This window comes from Acromyrmex echinatior, chromosome 2, assembly GCF_024713525.1.
Source record: "Acromyrmex echinatior isolate Ae372 chromosome 2, ASM2471352v2, whole genome shotgun sequence".
NCBI classification, from domain to species: domain Eukaryota; kingdom Metazoa; phylum Arthropoda; class Insecta; order Hymenoptera; family Formicidae; genus Acromyrmex; species Acromyrmex echinatior.
In genome coordinates, this window is record NC_141853.1 from 19,431,473 (window position 1) to 19,443,006 (window position 11,534).

Consider the following 11,534-nt stretch of genomic DNA (forward strand, 5'->3'; position numbering starts at 1 on the left):
TCTAATCCAATGTTTCGATTTTCATTAAGCTTGAAGTTGAAATTTTTTCCATTTCATTATTTATAATGAATTAAGGAATAAGTTTTTGTTATTCATTTGTTAGCAACTAAATTTATTAAAGAAATTTTTTTAAATATTTTTAATGTTTTTATATATATAATAAATTTTATATATATAATAAAAAAAAAGTCTCTTTCTTCCAATACGTGAAAAATATTTCAAGCAAAAGATGAAATCGTGTAATATCACCTCGCGGTTATTTCGAAGACTGAATTTGTCATATCGGAATTAAAACTCGGGAAGGGGTAGTCGGAGAATTAATTCATCCCGCCTCCCGTTTCGCTTTGTACTGTCCCATCTTTCTGGGGAGTAACCGGCTTCTGCTGTTGCTGCCTCTTTCAAGAAAGACCAATAAAATTGTCGCAGAGAAAGCTTCCTTCCACTTTCTGGAATGAAACGGTATTCCTTGCTAAACTTCTAGCTCTTTTGGCGGCTCGTTCCATCAAAGTGAAGTGATATACTTATTTCGTTTGTGATTCATATATCCCAAATTTTCTTCTTTTTTCTTCTTTTTTAGCCCGCGGATTCCAGCCTCTAAACGATGACTCAGTAATTATGTAATCCAGTTAGTTTTTTAGAAGAGGGATTCTGAATTTTGTGATCAACTTTTGTACTATTTCATATTTACGTACGTGTATCTGTCTTCTTGTATTATGATTGTTAAGTGAATTTTCATATGTATATCCATCGTCATTTGCTTTAGATGAGTTCGCTTTTTAATCATTTATAGTCTACATCTTCTTTATGTCCCTTCATGTAGTCTAAATCTTTTTAGCAAAAACAATTTTTTTGCAGTGCTGCAAAATCAAAAGTCATATTTTTGAATATATATATATATATATGATTATCATACAGTATCATTTCTATATTATATTTCTATATTATATTTCAATTTTTCTTTTAATTCTTCATATTTCTTTTTTACATTTCTAATTAAGATCTACAATTTAATGTTGTTACACTGGCACTATTATTGATTAATACTTAAACTATTATTGATAAAAGTATATAATTGATAAAAATAATAGCATAAAAGTGTGTGTATGTGTGCGGCGTATTTACAATCTTCTTGATATCAAGTCTATATTAGAATCATGACATTGATGGTCGTATAAAATTTAAATGCAGCAAATCGGATATGCGAGCGATTATAGTTTCGTATGATTTTTAATAAACACCGATCAGACAGCCAGATGTATCGTACGGTGCTTGACTCGATCTGATACGAAGGACCACTCATTCGGTTTATAGCTGGTGCCACTTGTGACGCATAAAACTGACGGATGGACTGACGTGTACTGTGCGTCGAACACATATTACTTGCGGGAGTGTACCGAACAAAGCTGCGCCATTGTTTCGTGCCATCAATAATCCACTTGCCGCGACTTGGAGGACCCGAGCGCACGGCACGGGGGCGGCACAATTGGAAAAAGGCACGGAGGAACCCGGGAAACCAGGACGCCCACCCTCCGTGAGGAAGAAAAGGGAAGACAAATCGTCGGGGTTTTGAAGTCAACCGTTCATTTAAGGATTGCGGTGCTCCTCGAATATTGTTGTCGCATTTTTATTCGACCTATGACAGTTTTTTGCATGGTATTGTGAAACACGCTAATTATTGATGTATGCAACACTTTCAGGATAAAATACTTACATCTGTATTATTAATTTATTACATTTATCTTTGTAACTGAGTCTTTACGCAAATGTTATTCACATTTGTTTGTAGTTTTAATAATAGATAATAATTATATTTTTTTGGACAATAGTTTTTAAGATAGAGAAATTAAAAATTATGAAATATACAATATTACACAGTGCAACATACATTCCCTTCCATGAAAAAATCAAAGAGATTCTGAAAGTAGATATAAAAAAAAATACTCGTGTCCCAGCGTTTTATCAAATCAAGTCGTTAACGTTTTTTATGCAGCCATTTGTCGTATTTGCTTCATATTAGCTTTTTACAGTTGCTTTAAATTATATAATAATTTTTTAAAATAAATAATTGACGTTTTTGCATGTGAAATTATGCGATGAATCCGAATAAAAAAAAAACAACTGAGAATTATTTTTATACATATTATTATTATATAAAAATTTGAAAATATATGAAAAAAATAATTCTCAATTGTTTTTTTTTGTATTCGGACTCATCGTATAATTTCACATGCAAAAACATCAATTATTTATTTTAAAAAATTATTATATAATTTTAATGACTTGATCTGGTAAAACGCCGAGACACGGATATTTTTTTTTATATCTACTTTCAGAATCTCTTTGATTTTTCATGGGAAGAAAAAAAATCGATTTTTGTCGTACTTTATTATAGGCATGGATGTGTAAATATGAAATGAAAATTACAATTTAACTGAACATTTATATTTTATTTTATATTTTCTACAGCATTTTTACATGCTGTAAAATATTCAAGTTACTTCACTTGACACTGCCAACGTTCATAATTATGAAAATAGAGTGTAGTTATAGTACCCTTTTAAAGGAGTCGATGTTTCCGCACCAATTTTCTTGGAAAGAACTTCTAGGAAAAATTGAGAGAAATCCTCGATCTTCCAGTTCCATGCAGAAAACTTCACGGGCTACTCAACGGGACGGAAAGTAGTAATTTAGACCTAATATTTAACAATCTGCGCAAATATATTTTACTAGCTCTGCTAATACAATAAGGTCATCGTTTCCTTTTGCTCTCAATGCTACTATGTAACATTCAGTCGGCAAAACGAAAGAACGAAATTGGAAACAGTGATTTTTGGCACATCGATTTGCATAGAAAAATATTTTTATCCCTTGTAATTATTTAAGATTAGAAGTATACTTTATATTAAGTACATCTTAATTGTGATTAAGAAAACTTGCAATTTATATTATATATAATCATATGTACTAATGATCTGTTATTTAAAAACTAAAAAAGTCATTACTATAGTTTTCTCATAAAATCTGTAATTCGAAGTATATTCGATCAATTTTAAACATTTTATAGAAATCGCGAGTATTATAATTGCTCACTAATAAGAGATCTCTGCTTTCATGGCAAAACGCCGGGAATTAATCCGTTTGTTTTTCGAGACGTCCAATCGCCAAAATGATAAGCAAACAACCAGAGCGCGCGTCGAATTCCCGCCGCATCCTGGATATCGGCATTGCCATCATGGCAGGAAGAGGATCCGGAGCGTCAGCAATCGAATGATTAAAGACGGCTTCACTTCGGTTACTCTGTCTTGATAGGGCGAAACTCCCGACGGAAATCGGAATCGCCGGCCATCCTGGCGGATTCCCTCTTTCTAGACACTAAGATTTCTCTTCGTTTTCCTCCCTCTCTTCCCTCGTGTCTTTCCTTTCTCACTCCGACTTAAGCCTCATCCCCCCTCCCCTTTGCTAGAACCATCCCCCGAGTTGCCCAGCCATCCAAGCTGGAGCTCCTTCTAAACTCTCTGCATCCCTCTCGGCAAACAGCGGGCTGCTCCAAGTATCGGAACAGAGCTCTGAAGTATGTGTACATATATATACATATGTGCAAATATATATTATATATAGATACACATATATGTACCTATATATATTTTTTTATATAAAACATGCGTGTGCGTATTGCGGATGAGCGCTCCGCGCTTGGGCGAAGAGAAATATCGATTTATATATAAAAGCTCGCCAGCAAGAGTATGCAAATCAGTACATGCTTTTATCTTTTGCATATTACATAGAAAATGATAATCCTAATCAATGATAATTACGCCAATAACATATAACATTTACATATATAACGTAAGATTCTTTAATTCTGTACGGAATATAAGAGATATATTAACCGGGATACTATACATATATAGAACAGTAAAAGATGAGAAAAATCTTTCGGAAAAAATTAAACATTATTTGTAATTTCAAATATTTTATTGTATAAAACTGTGCTCCTTGTATAAATATGTATATATGCAACGAAGCTTGTCATTCGTAATAGATGCATCAAACTTCAGTGAATTTTGGCATTTTACATTCTTCAGGATTGGTATTATGAATCGGTTGGTTATGTCTGGTTATAACGAATATTCTCGTAATAAATCACACTTTAACAAAAATGGTGCGTCGATCTGCCTTGGTTTACGATCTGCTTCGTACCGAGCAGCCAACCGATGGCTTTTCTAAGAACGAGATACTGACGCACATCAGCGACAAATATGGCATAACGGTCGGTAAGGCTCTTCGGAGAGATATCACCGTCGCTTTGCGTCGTGGTCTGGACTTTGGTATACTCGCTAAGAAGAGAAACAAATTCAGGTGCCTTTTCCTCGGAAAGCTCTTTTAGTAAATAACTTAAGGTTCTCCAGAAAAATCTCCGAACGAAACTTATATAACTACTTCTGCAAAAAAGAGAGAAGAGAGAGAGAGAGAGAGAGAGAGAGAACAGCAGTTCTCAATATCTTTCTTCTTGATAAATTTTTCCTAGTTATTATTTATTTTAGTAAGCTATAAATTCCAATAATGTTGCAAAAAATATTGTACTATTATAATTTAAAAAAATATTATTAGAAACCATATAAAAATAATAATTTTTAGGAAAATAATGTATAAAGTTTCTTTGCAAAATTAAAAGTAAAATTAAAAATAAAATTTTAAAGTTATTATAAATAGATACCATCTTTTTTGTGCAATAAATATCTTAACATCTATACAAAAGTTTATAATTTTGAAGAATTCAGCAATTATCTTAGTATCTCTCTTCAGTATTTCATAAATATATGGCACATATATATATATATATATGTGTATGTGTGTGTGTGCACTATTTTGGCAGGTTTAACCCTGACTTTTATGAAACTGCAAATTCAAGACATAAAATACTATCAGCAACTACCAGAAAGAATACGAATACAAAAAAGAGGAAGAAGAACAGTAAAAAGAAAGCAACTAGCAGATCGAATATAACTAAAGGACGGCGACAGCAACGAAGACGATCTCCGAATTCTGGAAGAGATAGAGGTCGTAAACAATCGAACCCGGTACCAGAACCTAAATTACCCAGACCGCCTTCGTGGTCGCCGAAAAGACGATTCCTCATTGAGGAACCTATACCAAGGGCCAAACATTTCTAAATCAGAATAGATCTCTTCATTTATAATTTTTATTAAATTACGAATATTCAATATTTGTTTATATAAATACGAAATTGGCTATTATAAAAATAAATTGATACAATCGCGTTAAATATGCTCATATACCATATATTATAATATAATTTTATATACTATTTTTATTGTTAATGCTATGTATTTGTGAGAAGTACATTTATACTTATCATGAAAAACAATTTGATAAATAAATTGTCTTTTTGTTTATGTTTTAATAAGTTTTTGTTAAAAAAGATGAATCGAATTATTCTTGATATTAACACTTGAAAGATAAAAAGAAGAATGAAGACAAATGAAAAAAATTCAGGTGAAATACAATGATGTATTTGCGATAATACCTGCATTATGAAATAGCTTTTAGTCCCACGCAATTAGTCATGCTGACTGTGAATTCTTTGATGAATTCAGTAATGCATTGCGAAAGTAACCAGATTGAAGACGTGCGTCGGTGTGAACAACCCCGAGAATCCTGCCGAGGAACTTTGGCCAGTTTACGTCTTTTCAAGCCGGTCCAATGCACTGGCCATGGCTAATCGACGGACAAATTGATCCACCATAGCTTCGAAGATCCTCGCGGTACGCGGGTGCAGTTCCTTCTCGGATCATCCCACAAGATTACAAAAATCCGGGATCTTGGATTAGTCGCATCGTTTGAAGCAGTTTCGCTTAACAGGATCGCGATCTCGATCTCGATGGAAGATTAATTTCATGGGAACAGATTTGTCGATCTGAAAAGTATCGAGATAGATGATTTCCCGTTAATTGTATTTAACATTTCGATCGTTCGCGAAAGGCTGAGAAGATTTTCTATTAACATCCGGTTTCTTTTGATTTTTCGTTATGATAATGTCCAAGATAAAAAAATTTACACGGAAGGAATAATTTTGAAGTATCTAAAAATGTAATTGGATACCGATCTGAAAATAATTTTTTTGGATCATTAGAACAATTACGTGAGAATCTCAAGCATGATAAACGATCCTGCAAAAAGTTTTGATATTATAGTTATTAGTTTAAATATTACATAATTGATGATTCAATAAAATATTTTTAGATCTGTATATTTGGTTAAATTTTTAGAAACTTCAAAAAATTATATTTTCCGTGCAATAATGTACATAAATAATTTTCTTTCTTTGTTATCTACTAATACACTAAAAATGTAATGTCACGCGAAAACGACCGAGAACGTTTGTTGAAATATTTAAAAATTTAGTTAGATGTAGATCTGAAAATAAATTATGTTGAACTGTTAAAAAATAATTATGTAGGACGTTCAAATTGATTAATAGAATAACAAAATTTTTTTGCAGCATTGCTCATGTTTAAGTTTCTTACACATATTTATTTATATAATTCAACATTATTTTCAATTCTATATGTCTACATTTTTAAATAGTAGAATACTATAATAGAATTATTCTTTCCATATGCATAATTGTATTTTATCAGTATGTTATAGCTGTGATAAGTGTCATTTTCTAGATTAGTATCCTTAATTATTCTACAAAGTTTTATACTAATTGTTTCCAATGTAACCATTGCAGTTCACGCTTCGATTTCTGTTTGTGCTGCACGCCCGTGAATGCAGCTCGCGTTTGGCGTCCGACTTGTCAGTAAGTAATTAGCTACTGTAATTTCTCGCGTCCGCCTAATGCCGTCGGCTCATAGAATAGCAACCCCCAATGGCGATAAATATTTCACCTAGCATACATCGGGTTCTCGTAAAGAGCTGCTGCATTGTTGTGACGCAACAATGAGCGGGTATATCGTAAGCATCGACAGCAACGTGCTCTTTGTCCGCAAATTACACGTTGCGTAATACAACGGTAGGCGCGGGCCACACTCGGGCCTCTTCTGTTCGGACCCCTATCGGATTAAGGGTGGCAGGGCGAATTCATAAAATCGTAAAGATGACCAACATATGTTCGACGACTGTCCTAACTAATCAATTAGTGATCGGACAATCATACGGTTCGACGTGCGTCGCTTTCGATTGAAGGTCTCGACAGGAAGGAAACGCTTTTCCGATCCATTCCGTCGCTGGCCTTACGTGTGGTTCTGATTTTTCCCAGGATTAATTTCGTAATCTTTTACGAGGATTATGAGATTCTCCGAGAATTAAATTGAAATTCTGCGCAAGTTATTAACTCCTTTCGCTTGAGAGGAATACCATTAAATACATATAATCCGCTTTTAATTCTAACGAAAAAAATTAATAATGTAAAAAATATGCTTATATTAATTAATTTATGATAATTATTTACAGTAATTAATTTTTAATAATTATATAAAATGAATAAACACACTTCAGATTTGAAATTAGGTAAATTTTCATAGTACTGTATTATATTTATATTGATCGGAGCTATTCCTAATGTTGCGCGATACACAAATAAGTAAATAAAATTCAATAGCAAGAATATGAGATAAATGAACAAAATTCGACACGGCAATGAGACCCGAGGTTAACAACCCCGTATCTCATAATCACGCGACCGACGTGAGGAAAGGTGTCCACACAGTTAGACATAAAGGACATCGATACCTCGCATCTGCTCTCCATTATTTTTTTCACCTTTGTATCGACCTATTATAAATATTTCAATGAACAAGTGTATTCTGAATGGGGGGGAAAGGAGCCGAACTCGAAATGATGGAATGTGGTCTTTATATTGTTGTGCATTGTTCACCAATCAGTCGTCATTTAGCTCATTTTTCGCCGAAAGAACAGTTTTTTCGAGAGTTAGGCCTATGTCATGCGAGACCTCGTGTGCGTAGGAATAATCGTCGTTGTTCTCCTTCGGTGCACGCTGCATTTCCGACACCGCGCCGTCGGAAAAGTGGTACACGCATATAGGTGCATCACGGTGCGTTTCGTATGTCCGGACGCGTGCCGCAGGTGTTCTCGATTCTTATCGAAATGTTCTTGTCGAAATGTTCGGCTGTTCTTCATCGCGGCGCTCGCGTGGGTCGTTCCGACACGTGTCTCACGAGACAGTGTCCATTTCCGGCGTGCAGGGTGATAAGCGGTATTTCGTCAGCGTAGGTTATTTTCAGTTGCTTTGCATTTCATTATATTCCATATTGAGAAATGAAGTACTTACTTATAGCAACTTTTAAACATGTAAATGAAAAACAAGTTACATAAAATAAAAGAATATGATATATATAGTATTAACTTACACGACATATTTTATGTAAAATTATCGTAAAATGTCTGAAATTAATTTTTTTACTATTCCGTGTTAACATCTATTTGTTGGGAGCTTAACGAAACAATAACGAAAAATTATTGATCGTAAAGACTGATAATTACCGTACTAAAGTCACCGTATACGTGTCGCAATGGGTTAGTTGAGGATCGAATGAACGTTAAGGGTCATGCAACAAAGACAGGCCCATGTCGTTACAAATGTCGTACCAATTAGGAGGCCCATTGTTATCCGGGGTCGATTCTTCCTATTGACGTCAACACGTGATATACACTGCGAGATATATTGCTGCCCTCCTTTTGGGACCTACGTGCACGCGCGCGCATCACGTCCCATGAGTCATCTCACGGCTTTTAATCGGGCCTCGTTAACGTGAATAAACGCCACGCAAGTCTATGCAAACTCATCGGCATCGTTAGTATCCACGACGAGTAAATATCGAAGCGCCAGCCTGAAATCGGAATCAGAATGTGCGAATCGCTGCCTATGAGTTAAGTGTTTCGGCGCGCGTTACGCATTCTGGCTAATACACGATGAACGACCGATTGTTGAATGAATGATAATTGAACCGATGTTAATAATTAATTTACCATATAAGATGCAGGGGAAGAGGAATCATACTTATGATAGCAAATGATATAATTGAGAATTATATTAATGCTAAAATACATGGAAAGGATTTTGATGAAGTATCTAAAAATCGTTAGACACAAATCTAAACATGATTTTGTTGGCTCGTTAAAATAGTTATATAGGAAATTCATATGATAAGATATGATATATGATATATGATAAGAGTAATGCTGCAAAATATGTTGATGTTCTAGCAATCAGCTTGAGCGTCTTACATAATTATTTTGATGGTCCATAAAATTATTTTCAAATCTGTATCTATATATAGCTGAATATTTAGATATCTCAAAAATTGTTCTTTGATCCGCGTAGAAATTTATTTAATTATACGTAAGACGTATTTTCTGAAGCTTATTTTTATAATCCTGAGAAAGATAATGTAAGAAACTATATATAAAGACGACATAAAGAACAGGCAATAAATTATCTGAAAATATCTTTTGAATGAATACCTGAGCTGCATAATTATAATATATTTTAAATGTTTGTCAGTGAATTTGATAACAACGTATTTCTTAAGAAATATGGGCTTCATATCCAAAATGACATTATCTTTATGTTATCATATCCAAGATTAGTCTTGGTAATCATATGTTTGTTCTACACGTGTACCATGGAACTTTCTCTGCATACCTTTCTTTGACCCTCTACTGAACTTCCTATTTCTCTTCTACCTTCCCTTAAAGAACTTTCACAATGGTTTCTCGTAAAATCACAATGTGAAAAGCTTTTACTAGATTAGACTTTTTCACAACTTTTTATTTTCTATTCTTATATATTATTACTTAATTTATATATTTTTTAATGAATTCTCGCTAATCGTTTAGAATTAAAATTTTTGTTTAAAATGACAATATTTTTAATTTGCTATGGTACTTATGAGATATGTGATCAAAAGAATATAAGCACGTTGAACTTAATAAAATTATTTGCAATTCAAATAAATAATATTTAATAGCAATATTTAAATATTTAAATTGTATCTTCTTGTATCTTATTAACATTAGATAGATTTGATAAATCATTATTTAATATATATCGATTATGTTATAATTTATAATATATATATTATTATTATTTACAATATTATTAAAATAGTAAAAACATAACTCGAATATAAAATAATAAAAGAAAGATGTCACAATGTGTGTTGCGTTATAACTATTACCGAAACCAAGGCTGAAGAAGGCTATCTTAGAAGATTTCTCAGTGCTGAGAAGGCGATAACGCGGGCCTGAATAAACAGTAACGCCTTTACTTACCTTAGGATGTGGGATAACACCAATTGGTGGTGAGTGGAACATATATCTCTGGGATATTAGCTACGTGTTAGCAATATTAACCGCTTCAATAAATCATGTATTTAACGGTTATAAACGGTGGCAAGCGTTATATAATGTAACAGCCAATGATAACTGTATAATTAGATGCTATATATAATTACATTACCATGCGTATATGAAAGAGTTCTTAAATAATCAAGTGAAAAGCAAAATTCAATTTCTAAGTCTTAGTAATTTTGAAGCAATATAAATATAATTAATAGTATTTTATTATATTTATATCATTCTTAAATACCCAAGATTTAAATATCTGTTTAAAGAAAGATATATATTCTGAATTTATTTCTTCTTTATTATACACATATTTATTTCTTATTTTTCTATATCAGATTAATTAGGTGTAAATTCGTATCGGTTCTCCATCTATATTCTATAAATCTACAGCCTTCTCATTTAAAGAGCTTCTCATTTAAATAGCTAATTATCCGTGTTAATAAAGGGATGTTTTTCTAACTGTAATAATTCTATGGAACTCGTGGAGCAAGGTTGAGAAAACGATTGGCTGGCATCTCATTCTCAGTTATATTGGCGAAAATGATACGCGGTGTGCACGATGAAAGATGGTGAAGTATCCTATGTTAGAGTGTGAGAGAAAGAGAATGTACGCGCGCCCAGAAGAGCGAGATGACAAGGAGGTGTAGAGAAAGAGAAAGAGCGACACGGATCAAGGATAGTCTTTGCCAAATACCAATATTTGCGACCGCCCTGTTGGTACCCCTGCTCGACTCGACCTAACCCGACTTAACTCAACCGATCCGGCCGCAACTCACCTCCCGTTTACCCCCTTCTACCACCCCCTCTTCTTCCCTCCTCCACCTCCTCCTCATCGCCTGTTCACAAGCTGCCTGTGGAATTGGGAACCGCCTGACGCGCCGCGACCTTCAAAAATTGTTCAGTCTTAGTTATCATGAGGAGGATAACTCAAAGAGAATACAAACTAACGGTCACAATGTAATCTTCATATGAAGAACCTGTCTTTAATATGCCGTTCTTTAAACTGCATTCTTCATTCATTCAGTATTCTCTTCCTTTAACTTTTCAGTCATTTCTTCTTCTTAACTCAACTAGGTTAAGTTCTATGACGGACACGTGTGAGGCAGCAGAGAGATCTAAAAGTTGCTTGTGGGATTTAA

General features: G+C 33.6%; 1 protein-coding gene across 1 annotated transcript; it reads left to right on the forward strand.

Moving 5' to 3' along the window:
- Window positions 1-2,251: 2,251 nt before the first annotated feature.
- Window positions 2,252-5,176, forward strand: LOC147910588 (uncharacterized). Its single transcript, XM_087402925.1, has 2 exons — window positions 2,252-4,359; window positions 4,877-5,176. The coding sequence occupies exons 1-2, from the start codon at window positions 4,160-4,162 to the stop codon at window positions 5,172-5,174; spliced, it is 498 nt and encodes a 165-aa protein (XP_087259051.1). The 5' UTR covers window positions 2,252-4,159; the 3' UTR covers window positions 5,175-5,176.
- Window positions 5,177-11,534: the final 6,358 nt, after the last annotated feature.

Excerpts from the sequence above, each read along its gene's own strand:
- LOC147910588 (XM_087402925.1), top strand. The coding sequence starts at position 4,160 with ATGGTGCGTCGATCTGCCTTGGTTTACGATCTGCTTCGTACCGAGCAG. Across the intron at positions 4,360-4,876 it reads AAGAAGAGAAACAAATTCAG|GTTTAACCCTGACTTTTATG; the intron begins GTGCCTTTTCCT and ends CTATTTTGGCAG.